Here is a 22500-nt window from a genome sequence, read left to right as displayed (position 1 = left end):
ACATACTCATTCAAAAATATTTATTGAGTACCTAGTATATGTCATATACTCTTCTAGGAGTTAGTAATACAGCAGTAACAAAACAAAGTCCCCGTCCTCAAGGAGCTTACATCCCAGATGCAGCAAACAATACATGTAAATAAAAGAAGCAGAGAGGAAAAGAGCGATGTGCGTGAATGCATGCTGTTTTAAACAGGAACAGAACACTAAGAGAATGAGGAAGTGTGGTGGTAGCTGAAGTCAGAGCGGGCAGCAGAGAACTAGATCACGTAGAGGCTGGTAAGCAGTGAGATAAGAAGCGACTCGGTGAGTTCTGAGCAGATATGACAATATTTTTAAACAATCATTCTTGTTGCTGTGTGGAGAGCAGATTATGGGGTTAAAATTTTTATGTGGCTTCATGAGAAATGAGCCACACTTCAAAAGCTCATTCAGTACCAAACTTATAACTATAAGCCAAACACATCAAACTAAGGATATTATTTAACCATGGTGGTTTAACTGCAAATAAAAGATTTTACTCATACAACCTTAAGTCACTTCAAAAAATGAAAACTGGGGGCCGGCTTGGTGGTGTAGCGGTTAAGTTCGCGTGCTCTGCTTCAAGCGGCTAGGGGTTTCCACGTTTGGATCCCAGGTACAGACCTACACACCGCTTATCAAGTCATGCTGTGGTGGCGTCCCATATAAAGCAGAGGAAGATGGGCACGGATGTTAGCCCAGCGCCAATCTTCCTCAGCAAAAAGAGGAGGATTGGCAACAGATGTTAGCTCAGGGCTACTCTTCCTCAAAAAAAAAGGCAACTGAAGAATGAATATGAGAAAAATTAATAGAAAAAAAGCTCACTATGTTTATTTGCATTGTTCTTGAATGATTTGCTAAAAATGCTGAAAACAAATGGCGAGAAAAACAAGAAATCGAATTTTCAATGCATCTATTTTTTCTATTATAAAAATATATGCCTATCTGGGTGAGAATTTTTGAGTGAAGCATTTTAAAAGCATGCATACATATTTATCACATAATGGTGTCTGTATGGAAGTTATAAAAAATTGTTTATATTACAATTATGTACAACTTAAATACTCTCCTTCTTAAGAACTTAGAAACTAAATTCCTATGTCAAAAGAAGACATTCTAAAATAATTGGCTAACTAGACTTTTCTTAAGTGCAAAACATGCCTGTCTATTGTTGAACATTAATGAAATCACTCATATTTAACAATTCATTAGCTAAATCTATCCACAAGTCATAAATAGCTATAAATTGGTTCCAACATGGGAATATGTTATGTTCTTTTACCTATATCTAATTTTCAGACTAAAGGGCTCTGGTAAGCCAAAAGAATTTCTTGCCAATTTGGGGGAATGGATTATGGGTTGAGTAATTGGAACGTCCTTTCTGCAGTGTGCTTTCCTGGTACACAGCACATCTATTGTTGTTGTTTTTTTTTTTTTTTTTGTAAGGAAGATCAGCCCTGAGCTAACATCCGTGCTAATCCTCCTCTTTTTGCTGAGGAAGACCGGCTCTGAGCTAACATCTATTGCCAATCCTCTTCTTTTTTTTCCCCAAAGCCCCAGTAGATAGCTGTATGTCATAGTTGCACATCCTTCTAGTTGCCATATGTGGGAGACGGCCTCAGCATGGCCAGAGAAGCGGTGTGTCGCTGCGCGCCTGAGATCTGGACCCAGGCCGCCAGTAGCAGAGCGCACGCACTTAACCGCTAAGCCACGGGGCCGGCCCCAGCACATTTATTGTTAGAGATCATGAATTTGACATTATATTTTAGACGGTTCTTTTTCTTGATATTGTTCAGTCTCTTTAAGAATAAAGTGTCAACTTCAACTTGTCTTCATAAAATAAATCTTACATTTTAGAAGAAAGGTTTTACATTAGCAATATCTTTAAAATCTTGAGAAAATACAAAACAAACAACAAAAATTAGCAGATGGAAATTGCAATATGTCTTTCCAAAGACTTTATTCCTCAAGATGTCTTTCGAAAGAGTTATTTCTGTAATATGCTTTACAATATCAAAATAAGGGCATTTATGGTAAACACAACACAAGGTACACACAATAGAGATATTTATATGAGTTTTCCTATATGTAGGTTAAGATGTCTATTCAAGTGAAGAGTTTTAGGACAGAGCGCCCACTGAAAATGATGATTCACGGATTAAGATACAGTTCTTATATATTTTTAAGTAATCTAGTCTGATAACAATATTTTCTTTATTCTTTCAAACACTATTATTTCTTTGATTTTTCTGGATGTTATAAATTATTTTGGGCATTACTAATAGGTGTTTCAAGAGTTTATTTTATGTTAAGTACTATGCTAAGTGTCTTGTGCATTTAATCCTCACAAGAACCCTTTTATAGATAGGGAAATTTATAGACAGATGGGGAAATTTAAGATACTGTTTCAATGCCCAATATTACTGTTTCTTAGTAGTGGATTTAGGATTTCAATCCAGTTCTGATCTCTGAACCACAAACTGCTTCCTAGATCCATTAAATACCAACTGGAGGTGCCCATGTATAGTAGGAGAGTGAGTATGGCTAGCAAATTACTATAAAAAAAATATATATGGACAAACACACATAATTAGGCCAAACCAAGAAAGCTCAAATGAAGCGGCATCTTAAAAAAACATAGTTAAATACATTGTCCCAGAATGTTAACGTCAGCTGAGAGTAAAAGGAGTTAACTCTTCCTATATAAGACCCATTACAAGTACTAAAAATGTACTTTGAATCTATGAAGTAGTCTCCCCAAATTGGAACTTGAATTTAATCAAGTGACTAGATACAATTACCAATTTAAAGGAAATACAGAGGTTAGAGGAACATTTAAATAATCCCATGGAGATCCAATGAGCAAAATCCAGACTGAGGGAAATGCAAATAACCCAGTTTCTTCAACTAATAAACTGCAAGGGGAAAAAAAGAAGATCAAGGTTGAACTTATAGTTTAAGAGAATCAAGAGATATATCCACCAGTCAGAAACATCAAAAAGGAATTACGAGGTAATTAAGAAATGAATACTGACTGGACATTTGATATTAAGTAATCATCTTTTTTTTAAAGGTGTGATAATAGTATCATGGTTATGATAAAATAAAAAATGATTCCAGGGCCGGCCCTGTGGCTTAGCAGTTAAATGCGCGTGCTCCAGGGCCGGCCCTGTGGCTTGGTGGTTAAGTGCGCGCGCTGCAATGCTGGTGGCTGGGGTTCGGATCCCGGGTGCGCATTGAGGCACCACTTCTCCGTCCATCCTGAGGCCGAGTCCCACATACAGCAACTAGAAGGATGTGCAGCTATGACATACAACTATCTACTGGGGCTTTGGGGGGAAAAAATAAAATAAATAAAATCTTTAAATGCGCGTGCTCCGTTACTGGCGGCTCAGGTTCGGATCCCGGGCATGCAGCGACGCACCGCTTCTCTGGCCATGCTGAGGCGGCATCCCACATGCAGCAACTAGAAGGATGTGCAGCTATGACATGCAACTATCTACTGGGGCTTTGGGGAAAAAAAAAAGAGGAGGATTGGCAATAGATGTTAGTTCAGAGCCAGTCTTCCTCAGCAAAAAAGAAGAGGATTGGCATGGATGTTAGCTCAGGGCTGATCTTCCTCACAAAAAAAAAAAAAAAAGATTCCTTACTTTTTAGAGATTCATATATTTATAGATGAAATAATATGGTGTCCGGGATTTGCTTCAAAATAATATGGAGTGGGGGTATTAGGCAGAAGCACAGCTGAAGCCAGAGTGGCCACAGTGCTGAAGACAGGTCACATATACACAGTTCATCACAACAGTCCCCCCATTTTTGGCCATATTTGAAATTTTCCATAATAAAAGCTAAAAAATAAATTTCAGCTAGATATAAAATCTACATCTAACTACGCAAGATAAAGCAATAAAATTTCTTCAAGATTAAAAAAAGTTACTTAAGCTGCCTATACTCTTTTTTCTTACAGGAAATATTAAATAAACACTGGAAATAAGAAAGAAAATAATACAAGAGCTTAGAAAAAGGTTCAGCTGTGGAGCCATACTATAAAAACTAGGAGTACTAGTAAGTGGCACTTAAAATAAAAAAGGCCAAGTAGTTTTACTGGATGTATTAGTAACAGATGAAAAACTACTTGTAAACTAACTCTACAGGGCACCGGAAAACATAAGAGGCAGCTAAGTGCTTGTAAAAGCACCTTGACAGTACTACCAAATAAACTAATTTAAACTACAGAAAATCACCCCTAAGAAGTGCTGGCAGAAGATAAATTTAACTCATCTTTCTTGGAATTAAATTCTCAATACGTACTTGTGTCCAGTTACTAGAAGAGAGGAAGGATAATTAATTTATTGTTTCAGCAATAATAATTATCTAAAACTGGGTCAAAGAAAAGTTGATATGGGAAGACTAGAAAGCTGACAACCATCTTTGCTTTCAAGTTCTAAGAAGCAAACTGAACACAGGTTTACTGGAAAGATAAGGAAAATAAGGAGAAAAACAACTGAGGGCTGAAAGAAAAGCAAAACCAATGATAAATAAGTCTAAGTTGTGGCATATTTGTAGTGGCAAGTTTCTTGAAGGCAGGTACAGTATTGCACTTTTCAAGTTTGGAAAATACAGTACTAACCCAATAAATAAGGTATTATCTGTTGAAGTATTTGAACGAATGATTTTCTATAAAACCAAAAGGTTCTCCTTCTCGGGTCAGCTAGAGTAGAACAGTAGTTCCCACAGCTCTGTTACATTATCTAAACATTTAGGAACTAAAAACATGCAAATAACGCCAACAAAAATCAACTTGTGGGGGAAAAATGCAAGCTATGCTTAAAAGAATAACTTAAAATGGACTATCTACAGCAGTTGCCTTTAGGACCTTGGCCAGCACAGTTTGAATCACTATTATAAAAAGAATAAGGGCCACTGATGAAATAGATTTACCACTAATATTATTCCCTGTGATGAAAAAGAAGGATTAGCTGGGCTTGAACAATAAGTAACAGTTTTGATCTACCACTACCATGTCACCTTCACTACATTTTCAAAATTTGGAGAAAAAATATAAGAGAACTGCAGCAACTTTCAATTTATACCATGTTTGGGATGACAAAATATAAAAGTATCCAATTTTATTACAGCCTCAAATAAAGGGAGGCAGGTCACAGGATGACAAGGATCAAGCTGGTCTTAGTTGGTGGGAGTGGTGTCACTTATCCTTTCCTGCCACAGCTGCTTTTTATGCAACTTGAGTACCAAGGGGAGGAAACTGGAACTCCAAGCTCTGGCTGGCCTATGGCTTTATCTGCTTTTCCTCAGTTCCACAAGGTTCTGCAAAACAGAGCCATTTAATACCACCAGGAGGTGCAACAATTGTGGAAAATGTCTCCCCACCCTCCATAAAAGTCTTCAAGGTCTCAAAAGCCAATATTTGAAACATATCATTACATTTAAGAGCTGCCACCATACTGGATCCAACAGTAGCTCCAGGGAACACATTTTGAAAGGGTACATTTTTCTTTCTGAAGTAAAACTCATTGGGCAGGGATATACGCTAAACAAAATCCTAGTTTTCCTGAGTCATGGGTTGCACTTATTTACTGCATAAAGCATTTAAATATTACATTATTGATTACCACTTTTTAAAAAAATTTCCTTTTTCAGCTGAAACTGTCTCTGCAGGATAATGAGTTCCCAAAATTTATCTGCTATTATGAAACACTAGTTGCAATTTTTTTTTCCCTGATGGAAATTCATGTCTCCAAATAGCCAAGTCAGAAAAAGTCTTACTGTAGCCCAATCCCCTCATTTTACAGAAAAGGAATCCATGGTCTGGAGAGTCATGTGATTCTGCCTCAAATCATACATATGGCTAGTTTAAAAGGCAGTTTCAGAATTTAAATCCAGGTCTCCAAAACCCCTAACCAGTGCCCTTTCTATCATATAAGCCCTCATTCTATTAATCCAAGCTCTCAGAGCAGTCCTTAATCACTTCATTGTTTCCTCACATGCAACTTCCCTCATCACCTTATCCCCTTGATAATCAGAGCGGCCATTCTATGGATCTGCTTCACCTGCATTATGGCATTTTAAGGTGAACAGTCTTAACCCGGCACGGTGCCACAGGTACTGGTTCTGTAAAATGCTTCCGTTTTTTGGGAAGAATTTCTTCTTTCCTGCCAGTGAAAGATGAAAATTAAATCCTGAGTATTCATCAGTAAAATAACCTCATGTTCTAATCTTAATATCATGTGTCACACACCCACAAAATCTTTGAAAAGTCCTTGGTGGCAAGTTCTTGAATAACTTGATTCAAGTCTCCATTCTAAATTGGGTAGTAAAAACGAAGATAGAAGTTCTTTTTCAACAATAGCTCTTCCATTAGACGACTTGATAACTACTTACATGGCAAATTTAACCTGAAGCACTTGAAGATGAGTGACATAGGTGATAAAGACAAACAATATGAAACGAAAAACAGCAGCAGGAATATTGCCTTGATTTCTCTCCTGAAAAATATATAGCCTCTTCAAATTTTTGAGTACCACAAATTTAGTCATCTAAGATAACAAGGTCTTTCTTAGTGGTTTTCTTCTGATGTTCTCTAGCTTAGAAATAAAGAGATAGTTTTGTAGAGACTTCTGGACTTCTAAAAACTATTTAAGCTGGTATCCTAGTCTTTATACCATACATTGAAAAACAACTCATGAATCTGGATCTGGAAAAGAACCCTCATTTTATTTTATCTTTGGAAAGCAAAAGCAAAGGGTATATAAATAGCAAAATAAGCCCAAAATAAATGTCTGAGGACTTAATGGTGAAAAGAATAGCTGATAAAGGAAAATTATTAAAGTGAAGCACTTTTCAAACATGGAGCTTCTCTCCCAATGAAGTTTCTCACTCTCAACACAGAACATCTGCTATGGTTATCAAAAGTGTACTGATCTGAACATATTGTGTGAAGGGCTTTACATACTATCTAGGCCTTAGCCCTTAATCCTGACAACGACATTCTAAGGCAGATATCTATCATCATTTTCATACTGCACCTGAGAAAACTGGGGCACTTTGAGTTCAGTAACTTACCAAGGTTACAGAGCTTGAACCCAGCTCTGTAGGTTCTGAAACCTGTGTTCCTTAGGCATTCTACTGCCTTCTTAGAAAGGCAGAGAAAACTTAAAAATATGGTCCAATTCTATCTGACGTATAATCCAAGCCATTGTGAATTATTTTTTCTGGTGCCAAGAAAGCCTCAATAGTGTGCCATCTACACTTCTTGATTTTAGGTTGGGTGGGTGGCACACATGAACTGTTTTTGTCACCATACTTATTGCATAATCACTAAAACCCAAAAGGAAGGGACTGGTTAAATTCTTAAACTTTATTTCCTGCTGGCCTAGAAGGCCTTACTTAACCACTGTTACATCTGATATGCACAATTTAAGTGTTAATGTTTTTCTAGTGTAGTAAGACACTAAAGTTATCACTTAAGTCTTAAAGGAAATCAACTATGTATTAGTCATTTTACCTGTCAGGGAAGTTAAAAGAAGATCAACAGGATATAAATCTGGGGAAATTTCTTCAGGGGAAATTTCTTAATGACTTGTTATTTAAACTGAATGGAACAAGTGGCTCTTCAAAAACGAAGTGTAGTGGAAACGGAAACAGGAAAAGAATCACAAGAAGTGATCTCCTTTCACTATTGTTGTTAAAGCAAAGGATGAGTCTCCTCTTGAGTACCTTCAGCTTGACCACAATGACCACTTGTTACACCTACCACCCACTCCAACACTTTAGGTTCATCAGGAATTAAACCTAGCGAGGTAAAGGACTTATTCCGACAAGGCCTAAGGTCTCCGCTCCAAACTCTGAGGGACACTGACGGCCAGGGCACTGCGTCTCCCACCCCCAAGCCTTCGCTGCTGCCCAGGAGGCAAAGCCCACAGCCTGGAGCCAAGACAGTCCTCCGGCCAGGGCAGTGACCCAGCTCTAGACAACCCTTCCTCCTCTCCTGACCAAAGGGTCTGTGCCTAGAGGAGTGGGGGTAGGGGTAGTGAGAAAGGCCTAGACAGGACTGAAGGGAGCTAAGAGGATGTTTTGAAACGAGGAAGGGTTCCTTCCCAGCCTTGCCGGTCGGGACACGGCTCGGGGCCCGGGAGAGAGCCGGCCGCCGCCATGATGGGGCTGGCCGGGGCGGGGGGCGTGACGCGGACGCCCCGCGCGCAGGGCCAGCTCCCCTTTCCCCTTCCTTCCCTCCCGGCGTGGGCCTCGGTCACAAACTGCCCCTGATACTCACGCTTTGTCCACCAGCTCCCGCACCTTCCACATGTTCAACATCGTGCCCGCGAGGGCCGGGCCGCCGCCTCCCTCTCCTGCTTCCCACGGACCCTGGAACACTTCCGCGCCGGGGCAGATCCAGGCCGGGGTCGCCGCTGACGCCGCCCGCCGCCTCGCACTCTCCCAGCCAGCTCCGTCTCCGGCCACAGCCGCGGCGCCGCCGGTGACACGTCGAGACGCGGGGGCAGAGGCGCTGCGTGGAGCGGAAGTGCCCGGCTTTCCGCCGGCTGCGCGCGGGGCACGCCGGGACTTGCAGTTCTCCCTGAGCGCCAAGCGGGGCCGGTTAAGCTGAGAGGAGCGTGGTAAGGTTGGTAGTGTTTATGTTAAACTCTCGCGGTCCTCCGCACCCCTCCGCATCCCCCTAACCTACAGAACCAGAAACTCTGAAGGTGGGGCCCAGCAATCTGTGCTTTAACAAATCGTCCAGTCTCAAGTTTCAGAACCACTGGTATAGGATCTAGCCACACTCAAACATGCTTTTCAGATATAAAGTATTGCTATGTTATTAGTAATGATTATACGGAGGTGTGATTGGCATATTCTTCATTGACAGAAACATCACTGTATTTGGTTCCAAGTGTCCAAATATACGTCCTTCCCTGGACCTTAGTTTCCATCCCTGTAAATTGAAGAGGTTGTATTCTAAAACCAATTCTACCCTAATGCTATGATACAGTTGTTTTATATTTATACAGCTACCTATTATCTTTGTTAGATACTGTATTATAAAACTCAGAAACTCAGTTCACACTCCACGCGAAACGGTAGAAAGACAGCACTACAACACTATGACATGCTCAAGAACTTGGCAGGTTTATATTCTTAAAGCATAAATATGCACACACTGCATTCAGTGTTTTATTGCAATGATGTCACTTCATTTTTCACTTATTCATTTTTGACAATGTTCATGTTACAGCCACAAGCAACTTAAAGTTCATTTGGTCCAGCTGCTTAAGTTTTCTTTTCATTCTACACATATTTATTGAGCACCTTCTGTGTGCCAGGAGTGGGGAATACAGCTACGAACAAGACAGACAAGCCTTAGGTCTCTTGGATCTTAAAGGTCTTTGGAGGAAACGTAATAATCAAGGAAACATGTAAGATAATTGCAGATAGAAAGTGCTTGAAGAAAACAGAACATAATGTTATAGAGAATGATGTTAGAGGAAAATAACATTAGGGAATAGTTAGGGCCTCTTTGAGGACATTATATTTAAGCTGAAACTTGAATGATTAAAAGGAGTTGGCCATAAAAAAAACCATCTACAAGAAAAGAATTCCTTGTGGAGGGACCAGATGAAGACTCTCATTTACAAAGGAGAAGTCAAATTGATTACTGCTAGACAGGAAGCTAGGTAACAATGATCCCAAATCAAGAACCCAGAACCTCTGACCCCTAGTTTCTCAGGTCAAGTCACCTCTTCATGTTGCATCCACTCAATTACTGGAAACAGCTTTGAAAAGGGCTTCAAAAGCCTTTGGGATTAAGGTCCAAGAGAAACAAGTTGAAGGAATTGCCAGGCAGAAAAGTAGGAAAAGCAGAAATCAGGACAAAGCTATCTCAGAGCTTTGTCAAGATAGGAGTGCTTGGGCAGACATAAAGTAAGTTGGAGAGGTAGGTGGGGAGGGGCAGGTAAAGATGAGCAGAGATAGGTAGAGAAAAGGGGCTTTAAAATGAGAAGTTTGTGTTTCTTGTAGAAAGGACTGTCCAGCCCAAGAATGAAAGGCTGGAATGTGGCCAGAGGAGATAAGAAAGAGAAACTACTTTGCATAAATAAGAGCTCAGCAAGTTAACTTTCAAACAAGCTGTCCAGGGTACACCTGCAGAATGGGCCTGGCATAAAAATAACTACCTTCCCCGCCCTGGGCCTGTTTGCACCTTCCTGGCAATTCACAGTCAGCCCTTCCCAGAGTTACCCAGAAAGTATAATGTCATTGTCTGCTTTGCTTGTTCTAATACCAAGTTTGGAAGTTTCTAGACTTATTCCAGAGTCATTACCTGTGGCATTTTCACAGTTGGCTGGGGCTATTTACAATGTAACACCAAAAAACCTGCCTGTCCACTTTTGAGTCAAGAGAGCCCCTGATGGACTCAGAAGAACCAGAGAGAGGAGAGTTTGTTAAAAAGTGGTCTCAAAAGACTAACAATTTGCATGTCAACAAAGTGTTCCATTTTTACTTTTATCTTGCAAGTTTGGGAGCAGTTTCCTTAGTAACTTCTTTGTGGCAATTTAAATGTATCCATAGTAGAAAAATAAATGAGAAAACTCCCCACCCACCCCACTTCAGGAAAATATATTTTTTTCAGTAAATGAGCTGACACTTTTAGTAAGGCCAAACCAACACATGGTTTGAAAGCAAAAGTAGTCAGCTGTGTTATTTATGTGTCAGGAGCAGTTGTAGACGCTGGCTGCTTATCTTACGTGGTTGGCTCCTTGGTGTTTCCTTCGGAGGAGTTTGATGTTACACAGGTGTGGCAGCCACGGAAGGCACTGCCCAGATCTCTCTTCAAGAGAACCAGTTGCGAGTCGTGTAGATGGCTGACAGCTTCCAGCAGCCACTCCCGAGGGATCAGCCACAGCATTTACACTGAGGCCACGTTCTCACTGGGCTACGCCCAGGCAATGACTGAGCAAGGTGTGCTGGAGCCAGGCCATTTCTGCCCAGTGCAGTACTCCTCTACTGGGCAAGCATTGCACTGGGCTCCCCATCGACCTTGCCCAGGTTTCCTCAGAGCTTTGCTGCAACTGGACGGATGCTCTTCCTACCCAATCTTCCTTCCTTCCCCCTCTCCCTTGGCAAATATCAGAATTTCCTTGTGGTCTGAGGCTTTCCCCACCTTCTTTTGTTCCCTCTTCTCTTTGTCCTTCGGAGATGTTTCCCCCAATAAATCTCTTACACTTCTAATTCCATCCTGGCTTCTGCTTCCTGCAGTATTCAACTGACACAATAGGCAAACAGTTGTACCTTGGTTTCAATATTTGGCCTGATGGGTCTTGTTTTTGATCACACCTGACTGCTCCTCTCTAGAAGTCAGGAATACTCAGTTTCTAATCATATTATGAGGGTTGCCACAAAAGCCATGCAGATTATATATTGTATGCCCCTAGGGGCGCCATTTATGTGGACTACCATGAACTGCTAATTAACCACAGAGAGGAAGTATCAAGTGTGGTTAAAGAGTGCAGATTCTGGACTCAGACAAACCAAGGCCCAAATTCTGCATCTGCTCTTCAGTAGCTTGGTCATTCTGGATAGGTTAATTGAACCAGTATAGCATAGTGGTTGTGAACTGGGACTCTGGAGCCAGATTGCCTGGGTTTGAATCTTAGTTTTGGAACTTACTAGCTTTGTGACCTTGGGGAAATTATTTGACATCTATGTGACTCAGTTTTCTCATCTTAATGGGGGATAATAGAAACCTACCTTAAAGGCTTTTTCAGACAATTACATAAGGTAACATTTAAAAAGAACTTAGAACAGCACCTAACACAAAATAAACACTCAGTAAATGTTAGTGATGCTGCTCCTCCTGCTATTATTGCTACTACTACTACAAGTAGTAATTGCATTAATCTGTAAAATTTATTCAGTATTCAACGAATATTTAGTAAGCTACTCCTATGTTCCAGGCACTGTGCTAGGTGGTGGATGTACAATTGTAGATAAAACATAGCACACAAGCAAATAGATGTGGTAAATATAGTAAACTCAAAGTGATATACTAAGGATTGTATGAAACAATATATATAACTCACTTCACATTGGGTCCTGCACGTAGTAACTACTCACTAAATTCTACCTTATTATTATTATCAAATCCCCTATATTATGTGGCTCTCAGCTGTTTTCCTTATAAACTGAGAGGTTGGTCTATCAGAGTATCCTAAACCTAGCCATACGTCAGAAATTCCTGGACATCTTTAAAATTTCAGGTTCTCCTGTCCTACCCCTTGAGTTCCTGATTCAGTTAATGTTTTATTCCCTATACTTTTGGTCACAAGTGACAGAAACTCAAAACTAGCTAAAGCAGAGCAAGGGAATTTATTGACACAGGAGACTGGGGAGTTCAGAGATAGAATTTGCCTCAAAAACTTAGCAAATCTTGTCAGAACTCTCTCTGATTCTCATTTTCCTTCACTGCAGATAGATTTCTGTTAGTTGGCAGGAAATAGGGCTACCACCTCGTGGAGAAGGGGTTCCATTTTTTCAACTAGACAACCAAAGGAGAAGAGACACTTTTGTCTTTAAGCCACTGAGTCTAATATCACAGGAATGACTCTGACTGACCCAGTTTGGATCATGTGCCTGTTTTTGGGCCGGTCACCTCTAGGGAGGCGAGCAGTACAGAACTGGTAGCCCTAGGAGAACCACATGGAGTGGGGAAAGAAGAGTTCTCTGATGAAAATCTGAAGAAAGCCATGCCCCAGAAGACAAAAAGAAAGAGTTGTTTACTACTATTGGTTTAAGGTGAGGTCTAGGAATTTGTATTTAAAAAAAACTTCTTAAGTGATTTTGCCAGGGTTTGGGATGCCCTGGGTTAGATGACACAAAGTCCTTTCTACCTCTGACAGCGTTTTTTTTTTAAGGTCCAGATTCCACAAAAGAAGCTGGGTTGGAGAGAGCAAAAGTGAAAAGAATACCATAGGGGATAATATAAAAGAAAAAGAAGCAATAAAGAAGGAAGGAGTTAGGTGGAGTTGTAGCACTGTGCAGCAGGTAAGCTGGTAGGAGCTCATGCCCTCGCTAACTCTCTGTTCTGCTGGCAGTTGGGCTCTTCTTGTCTGAAATTCAGTCTCCTTTCAGGGCTGTCACTGGGGCTCAGGTGGGCCTATTCAGAAAGCCTGGCACCTTTAGGTGCTCTAAAGGGCTAATACATTCTGCAAGAATGTACAGGCACTGGCAGGTGTGATGGAAGAGAAGTGCTCTTGGAATCGTTTCTCTGCCTCCTGGGGTGCTGTCTCTCCTTCTGTCTCCTGACCATAGGCGAGTCCAGAGTGGACATGCTGCTTCTAGTGTCTAGGCCTCTGAAAACTCTATTCACAGGAAGCCAAGTGCCATCAATGAAGCAACTAGGCAGCTTGTCACTGTGGGAACCGATCCTGCATTGTCAAGTCAGATTCAGGAGCAAAAGGGGTGGATGTCAGAAGGGATGGGCTGGCCGGATTCTGAGGCAGGGTCTTTCTGGATAAGGTCAAGTGTCTTGAGAAAGCCCCCAGGTGTGCAGAGTTCACATGGAAGCTCTGCTGGTCCTTGAACTCTATCTGTTCATTAAAAGAATTGTGCCCTAGAGGAAGAGCTCACTGCAGTGGACATCAAAAGTCTGATGGACAGACCGCTGCTCTTTAATAAACGGAATGAATGTGGCTAAAGATTTGGGAGGTAAGTCAGCACAAGGCATGCTTTCCTGGTGGGAAAGAGTCAACATTCATTGTTTATTGAGCATCTGCAATGTGCGGTGTGGCTAAATAGATGACTAAAACCTGTTGTTACCCAGGGAGCTTATAGTCTAGTACGGAAGATAGACATATAAACAAACAAAACCACAGTGAAGTATTTAAGGAGGCAGTGTTGTGTACAGGAGAGGTCAGAGCACTGGCTGTGGTGTCAACAGGACCTTAGTTCATACCACATAGCTATGTGACCTTGACTAAATTACTTGACCTCTCAGGCCTTGGCGCCCTCGTTGGGAAAATGGGGCTGATAAGAGTCCCTGACTCATAGGGTTGTTGTGAAAAGTGAATGATATGACATACAGTAGTCCCCCATCATCCACAGTTTTGCTTTCCTTGGTTTCAGTGACCTGAGATCAACCACAGTCTGAAAATATTAAATGGAAAATTCCAGAAATGAACAATCCATAAGTGTTAAATTGTGTGCCGTTCTGAGTAGCATGATAAAGTCTCTCGCTGTCTGGATCCGTCCAGCCCAGGACATGAATCATCTCTTTGTCTAGCATATCCCCGTTGTATATACTATCCACCCGTTAGTCACTTAGTAACAGTCTTGGTTATCTGATTGATTGTCAGGGTATCTCAGTGCTTGTGTTCAAGTCACCCTTATTTTACTTAATGATGGCCCCAAAGTGCAAGAGTAGTGAGGCAGGCGATTCAGATGTGCCAAAGAGAAGCCATAAAGTGCTTCCTTTAAGTGAAAAGGTGAAAGTTCTCGACTTAATAAGGAAAGAAAAAAAATCATATGCTGAGGTTGCTAAGATCTGTGGTAACTTTTATTATAGTATATTGTTGTAATTGTTCTATTTTATCATTAGTTATTGTTGTTAATCTCTTACTGTGCCTAATTTATAAATTAAACTCTATCATAGGTATCTATGTATAGGAGAAAACGTAGTATATATAGAGTTTGGTACTATCTGCAGTTTCAGGCATCCATTCTGGGAGTCATGGATAGGGAGGGACTCCTGTACATTAAATTTCTAGCACAATGCTTGACATGTAGCAAGGACTGATTAAATAAGATCTATTATCATTGCTAAACTGTTCATATCCAGAGATCATGGACGATTTAGGAGAGGCTGTTTGAACAAGTTTGTTAAATCTTTCAGTAAATAGGGGCCGGCCCGGTGGCATAGTGGTTAAGTGCCCGCACTCCGCTTCTGTGGCCCGAGGGTTCACAGGTTCGGATCCCGGGCACACGCCGACACACCGCTCGTCAAACCATGCTGTGCTGGTGTCCCATATAAGGCAGAGGAAGATGGGCACGGATGAGAGAATATAACAGTGGTATTTCATTCAGATTGGGTAGGGGCAGGGGCCAGGAAAGGCCTCTCTGGAAAAGTGACGTTTAAGGTGAAGATAGAAAGATACTTTTGAGTCAACGAGGTGAAGAGAGAGGGGAAGAGCATTCCAGATAGAGAGAAGAGCCTGTGCCAAGGCCCGAGGTAGGGTGCAGCTCGGCCTGTTCCAGGACATGAAAGGAGGCCTAGGGCAGCTGGAAGGAGAGAGGGAGGACAGTCAGAGATGAGCCGGGGAGGTGAGGAAGGACATGCTGGTTATTTGCCTGCTCAATCCATTCTCCATCCTTCCCTGCCCTTCTCCGTGCCCTCCTGACCTCTATGGACTCCGTTACCTGCATTCTCATGCCTTCTGGCTTCCAGTTTGGTTCAGCCAACGTTGGAGGGTGGATCAGACAATGGGGGAGAGATAGGTGCTGATATTTCTTTCTCCTTCCACCCTGCTTCAGAACATGGTTCTGGCAGTAGCAGAGTCCCTGTGTGCCCATTGCTGGTGTCAGGTAGCCCCCCTTCCATGGCTCCAGCTCTGGGTTTCCTTCCCTTGCCTCTTCACGCTTCGGGTGGCAATGTCTTCACCCTGATGCTAACCCCTGGGTGCTTTCCTCAAGTTATTTTCCTCACCCTTCCTGCACTGCTGTAAATTATCCCTTTGTTATGTTCTCTTCAGCTAAATTCTCTGAATGTGCCCGTGTTTGCTGCTAGGACCCTGACAATATGAGGAGGCTCAACATGGAGGGATTTGTGTGTCAAGTTAAGCACATGGCCTTTTAGATTTTTATCTGAAGTGCAGCAGGAAGCTGTAAACACGCTATAGTCACTTCCTTATCATTTCATCTTCTTCCAGCCGTAGCCCCATTTCTCTGCTCTCCTTAACAGAAGGCTGTCATCTTCACAAACTGGCTCCTTTTCATTACTTCTCAAGCCATAGTTGACACTTCTTCCTTCTCAAAACTCCCTGCTGTCTTAGCTTTCATGACCCCACAGTCTTCTAGTTATTCCTACATTTCAGGCTCCTTGGAAACCCTTTGTTCCTCTCCCTGGCTTGTAGATGGTGAGGGGCTCTCTAAGGCTTACTTCTCTCATTCTCCACTGCCCGTGTCAACCATAATCATCTCTCATCTGAACTACTGCAAATGCTTCCTAATTTGTTCCCCCAAGTTCTTTTTGCATCATGAATCGGACCATGTTATTACTTGTACAAAGTGCTTCAGTGGCTTCCCATGTACTTAGAATTCAAACTTGACCTATCAGTAGTCCATTCCTGGTCCAATCAGCTGTATCCTGGAGGAAAGACTAATACTGTGACCCTACTGTGGGTTAGGACTCAAGGCTGGTTCTGAGAAAAAAGGGTGGTGGTAGGCCATGGGCCTAGAAAGTCCCCCTAAAACCTGTCATTGACAGTTTGGCAGTACTTTTTGTTTTAACATTTAAAAATATATGTATATTCCAGCCAGTCTTTCCTAAGAATAGGTCTTCATGATATTGATTGGAGTTTTGTAGCACCTTGGACTTTCAGTTTAGATACGGAAGTTACCAAGGTTTGGTTCACAATTTGTTTATAAACCCACCCTTGCGGTGAGGTTACTTCTGCTACTGTCATTCTTGATGTGTTGATTTGACTAGTTTCAAAACATGCTCTTTTCTTCTTCTTCTTTTTAATGCTAAGTATCTATTTTGGTGACACCTTATTATTATAGAAAAGGAGTGTCATGAGTTTTGTTTTCTTTTGTTTGCCAGTGGTTTCTGACTATGGAAGCTGCTTTTCCTGTGTGTTAGCAGTTCTTTTGAATTATTGCTTGAGTCTTATGGCTTCTGGTGGGTGGTATCTAAGTCTAGTTCCTGTCGGGCAGGTATAACATTAGAATTTTCCCATCTTTGATGATTCACCCTGAAAAGTGGTGGGTCAGTGACCTGGCTTGGGAAGCCTAAGATCTGAGACCCAAACACCTATGGGGAGGGGAGGGAGCAGAGAAAAAGATAGCAAGTATTATTATCTTTTTTTTTTTTTAATACAGATTCATTCTCTTTCTTCAAAATTTTTCCTTTGAAATATTTTTATTAGTTTTTTTATTACAAAAGTAAAATATGTACATACATCCTCATATAGCTGCCCTTTGACCCAGCAATTCGACTCCCAGGTATCTATCCAAGAGAAATGGAAATCTATGTTGAAATTCTTGTGTAACAATGTTCATAGCAGCTTTATTCACAACAGCTCAAACCTATAAACAACCCAAATGTCCATCAATAGCATATGGACAAACAAATTGTGATACATCTTTGAATGGAATATGACTCAGCAATAAAAAGGAATGAACTGCTAATATATGCAACAACCTGGATGAATCTCACAGATACGATAGTGAATGAAGGAAGCTAGACACAAAAAGTTATAACTCCATTTATATAAAATTCTAGAACAGGCAAAATTAATCCAAGGTGAAATAAATTAGAACTGTGGTTGCCTGGTGGAAAGAGGAGTGGGTACAGGAGAATTAAAGTAATGTACACTCATTTCAACGAGTGAAACAATCCAAAAATGCATAAAGAAAAGTTAATTCTTTTCTATTTATTTTCACTCCATTATGGTAATCCTATTAAAAACTTGATATGTATTTTTCCAGACTCTCACCATGCTCACACAAATATAAACAAATATATGTTCACATATGTAGGTTTTGCTTTAGGATCATGGTATACACGATGCTGGCTTTTTAAAATACTTGCTGGGCCGGCTCCGTGGCTTAGCGGTTAAGTGCGTGCGCTCTGATGCTGGCGGCCCGGGTTCGGATCCCGGGCGCGCCCCAAGGCACCACTTCTCCGTCCAACGCGAGGCCGAGTCCCACGTACAGCAACTAGAAGGATGTGAACCTACGACATACAACTATCTACTGGGGCTTTGGGGGGAAAAACATGAATAAATAAAATCTTTAAAATACTTGCTTAATAATATCATGGATATCCCTCCAGTTCAATAGATATAGATCTAACTCATTCTTTTTAATACTGGTGTAATTCCTAAAAATGAATGTACCATAATTTATTGAGCCATTTTCTTATTGACAGATAGTCAGGTTATTTCTACTTTTTTTTTTTGCTACTGTAAACAGTGGTAAGATAAAATAGATCTTTGTATACCTATCTTTACATATGGTGTTTAGAATAGGTTCTCAAAAGCGGGACCAGGGAAAGATATGTCTTTTTTGTTTAATTGGATATTGGCAGATTGTGTACCAAAGAGATTATAGCAATTCTCACTCTCACCAGGCAACATCCTGGAAAGCCCATTTGTCACATCCTCACCAGCACTAGATGCTGTTGCTCTTTTGAATTTTTGCCAATTGGATTGATAAAAATATGTTGCCTTAATTTAAAGTACTTCTACCTGAGGTAAACCTGTGCTTTCATACCTGATATAGAAGTCCCTTTTAACATCTCTCCCATTTCAGTCCTGATTCTTCTTGATCTGTGCAGCTCACACTCCTCAAAATTATACTTTCAGGTGTATTGGGAGATGGAAGGCAGGCATGGCAGAGAAGGAACTATTCCCATTCTTTTCCTTTATTTGTTTCTCTTCTACTTCAAATCTTCAGCCTAGTAGGAAGAATGAAATGAGTGATATATCCAGAGATATGAAGGCAGTTACAAGCCCTAGCTCTGTGGCCCAGGGCAGAAAGACCTGAAAAAGAGTGACTTGAACCTGAAGTGGATTCCTCAGCTGAGTTTGCCACTACCTTGCTTCCACTAGCGTTGCGTTTCCATCAGGCTCTTTGCTGCAGATGTTAACTGGAGTAAGCAGAGTTAGTCAGAAAGGTCTTCCACAACCACCCTGCCTGAAGTTGGTTCTGTCATAGCAGCCTGCTTATTTCCATCCTGGTACCAACAAGAATCTGTGATTGTCTTATTTATTTATTTACTTGTTGTATTAGACAGGGTTGCAGAACTCAAAACGGAACAGAAAACAGAACTCAAAATGGTTTAATTGAAGAGAATGGAGCCAAGAGACCATTTATGGAGGCAAGGTCAGGGTTAAGGGTATTAATAAGGATGTTGAGTCAGCTGGGACTAGCAGTGGTGAGGACCTGTTTACCATCAGTTTCAGTTACCTATTGCGGTGTAACAAACCACCCCACAACTTAGTGACTTAAAAAAACAACCACTATTTATTTGCTTGTAATTCTTCAATTTGAGCAGGGCTTGGTGGAAATGGCTCATGTCCACTCTGCATTTGGTGGAGTTGGCTGGGGCAACTCAGCTGGAGCCGGATGAGGGTCCAAGATGGCTTCACTCACACATCTGGTGCCTCTGCTGCGGTGGCTGGAATGGTGAGGGGGCAGGCTAGGCTTATTTCTCTTTCTCTCCATTATTTAATAATTTAGCCTGAGCACTTAATGGGTGTCTAGATCCCAAAAAAGTTAAAGTGGAAGCTGCTGGGCCCCTGCCTTGTCCCAGAACTGACAGAGCATTACATTTGCCATATCCTACTGGTCAAAGCAAGTCACAAGGCAAGTCCAGCTTCAAGGGGAGGTGAAATAGATACTACCTTTTAAAGGGAGGAGCAGCATATAGAGTTGAGGTGAATAATTAGCCATCTTTGCAGATAATCTACCACACATGCTTAACTATGAAAAGACAAAGCGAGAAAATAGAATTTGCGATGAGATCTGGCCCTGTGAAGAAAGGTCTGTCCTATAGGAGATGTAGTAGTTGAAATCTACTGCCAGAACTGTGGTGCTGAGGCAGAGAGAGAACAGCAGAAGAAATTCTGTGATCTCTCTGTTCCTGCGCCTGATTTCCCAACACTAGAAGGGAGCCTGGGTGATACAATTCAGAGGTCAACTCCACCTCTCCTCGACACAGAGCAGGTCGGAAAAGGCCATCTAATGGATTGGGGATGGGTGGGCAATTGAAGAAGAACCAGCATAACTTTTATTATCTGTTTCTTATATTGGAGTATAAGTTTCATTAAGGCAGAAGAGCGTCCATCCTGAATACAGCTGATACCCTGGGTCTAGCAAGTGGCTGGCACTTCCCAAGTGCTCAATAAAATGTGTTGAATTGAATCGAGTTCAGTTATCTGAGCATGAGTCATAAGCTTGACCGTTCTGATACTGCGGAGGAAACACCTGAAAGATGGCAAGGTGGAGGTTAATGAAAATGAGACCAGCTTGGTCCTAAGGTCACAGTTTCTCTTTGGGGCTAGTCGTGGTATAAAGCATGAATGCAAATTCCCTAGAGACTGACACAGAGTGCTGCTAGAGTACTTTTAGAGTCATAACAAGCAATCTGACCTCCCTGGTGATTTTCTGAGCATTGCTCTTTTCTCTCTTGGCTCCCTGATGATGGGCTTAGGAGCCCTGAATTAAGTGATTCATTTGTTTTCCTTCATGTACCACCTGTGAGAAGCTGAAAAAAAATTTTTTTTAATTGAGATATAATTCGCATACCATAATATTCACTCTTTTAAAATGTGAATTCAGTGATTTTTAGTATATTCACAAGGTATGCAACCATCCCATTATCTAATTCCAGAACATTAGCGTCATCCCCCCCCACCCCCAAAAAAAACCCATATCCATTAGCAGTCATTTCTCTTCCCTCTTCTCCCCTTCTCCCAGCATTGGGCAACTACTAATGTGCTTATTTTCTGTCTCTATGGATTTGCCTAATGTGGACATTTCATATAAATGGAATCATATAATATATAGCCTTTTGTGTCTGGCTTCTTACACTAAGCATGATGTTTTCAAGATTCATTCATTTGTAGTATATTCATTACAGTACTTCATTTCTCTTTTGTGGCTGAATATTATTCCATTGTATGAATATACTGTATTTTGTTTATCCATGCATCAGTTGATGTACATTTGAATGATGTACATTCTTTCTACTTTTTGGCTACTTTGAGTCATGCTGCTGTAAGCATTTGTGTACAAACTTTTGTGTGGACATATGTTTTCAGTTCTCTTGAGTATATAGCTAGGCGTGGAATGACTGGGTCATATGGTAATTCTATGTTTAACTTTTTGAGAAACTGCCAGAGTGTTTTCCAAAGTGGCTGCACCATTTTACATTCCTAACAGCAATGCGTGAGGGTTAATTTCTCCATATCCTCGTTAGCACTTGATTATAGCCATCCTAGTAGGTGTGAAGTGGTATCTCCTTGTGGTTTTGATTTATTTCCCTGATAGCTAATGATGTTGAACATCTTTTTATGTGCTTATTTGCCATATGTATATCTTCTTTGGAGAATTATCTATTTGAGTCCTTTGCCCATATTTTAATTGAATTATTTGTCTTTTAATTGTTGAGTTTTAAGAGTTCTTTGTATATTCTGGATGTAAGTCCCTTATCAGATACATGGTATACAAGTATTTTCTCCCATTCTGTGGGTTGTCTTTTCATTTTCTTGATAGTGTCCTTTGAAGCAGAAAAATGTTTAATTTTGATGAAGTCCAATTTATCTGTTTTTTCTTTGGCTAGTTGTGCTTTTGATGTTTTAATCTAAGAAACCATTGCTTAATCCAAGGCCGTAAAGATTTACCTCTACATTTTCTTCTGAGTTTGTAGTTTTAGCTCTCAGATTCAGGTCTTTGATCCATTTTGAGTTAATTTTTGCATATGGTGTGAGGTAGGGGCCCGACTTCATTCTTACATGTAGATATCCAGTTGTCCCAGCACCATTTGTTGAAAAGATTATTCTTTCCCCAATGAATTGTTTTGATACCTTGTTGAAAATTATTTGATGATAACTCTAGGAAGTTATTCATAATATCAATAATAATGACTGGAATTATTGCTGGCTCCTGGTTTACATGAAGAACTTTTGTCTCTTCCCATTTAAGTACTTTTGTTTCAGAGACCATTCCAGGATCTCAAACTTGTGTTCTTGATTAATAAAACACTGAACCCATTAAGGGAGGTGGCAGAGGGAGGGCAATGGTGTAAGTCCTAGTCCAAGTCCGAAGGCCCTGGAACCAGGAGTGCTAATGTCTAAGGGCAGGAGAAGATGGATGTCCCAGCTCACAAGGAGAGAGAGTAAATTCAGCCTTCTTCCACCTTTTTATTCTATTCAGGCCCTCAACCAATTGGGTGATGTCCACCCACATTGGGGAGGGCCGTCTGCTTTACTCAGTTCACCAGTTAAAATGCTAATTTCTTCTAGAAACACCCCCACAGACACGTCCAGAAATAGTGTTTTATCAGCTGTCTGGTCATCGCTTACACCAGTCAAGTTGACATGTAAAATTAACTACCAAAGGGATTAAACGAGTTCAAAAAGATGCCTATAGAACTATACCTTAGGGGGAATAACTGTGAAATGCTTTACCAATATAAAGAAGGCAAACTTCAATGCTTTGGCACGAGTTGGATTAGGATGTCAGAAA

The 22500-nt window shown here is 41.0% G+C and overlaps 1 protein-coding gene across 2 annotated transcripts in view; it reads right to left on the bottom strand.

The window, feature by feature from the left end:
- Positions 1-8509, bottom strand: part of CLINT1 (clathrin interactor 1) — a 58219-nt gene extending 49710 nt beyond the window's left edge. For both annotated transcript variants that reach the window (XM_004428584.3, XM_004428586.3), the window contains exon 1: positions 8315-8509. In XM_004428584.3, the coding sequence (XP_004428641.1) occupies positions 8315-8355 (41 nt within the window). In that variant the 5' untranslated portion in view covers positions 8356-8509. The remainder of the gene's footprint in view (positions 1-8314) is intronic.
- Positions 8510-22500: the final 13991 nt, after the last annotated feature.

Source organism: Ceratotherium simum, chromosome 4 (assembly GCF_057802395.1).
Source record: "Ceratotherium simum simum isolate JZ-2026a chromosome 4, ASM5780239v1, whole genome shotgun sequence".
Classification (NCBI taxonomy): domain Eukaryota; kingdom Metazoa; phylum Chordata; class Mammalia; order Perissodactyla; family Rhinocerotidae; genus Ceratotherium; species Ceratotherium simum.
The sequence above is the reverse complement of the archived record's forward strand: the minus strand, read 5'-3'. Positions and strand labels throughout refer to the sequence as shown.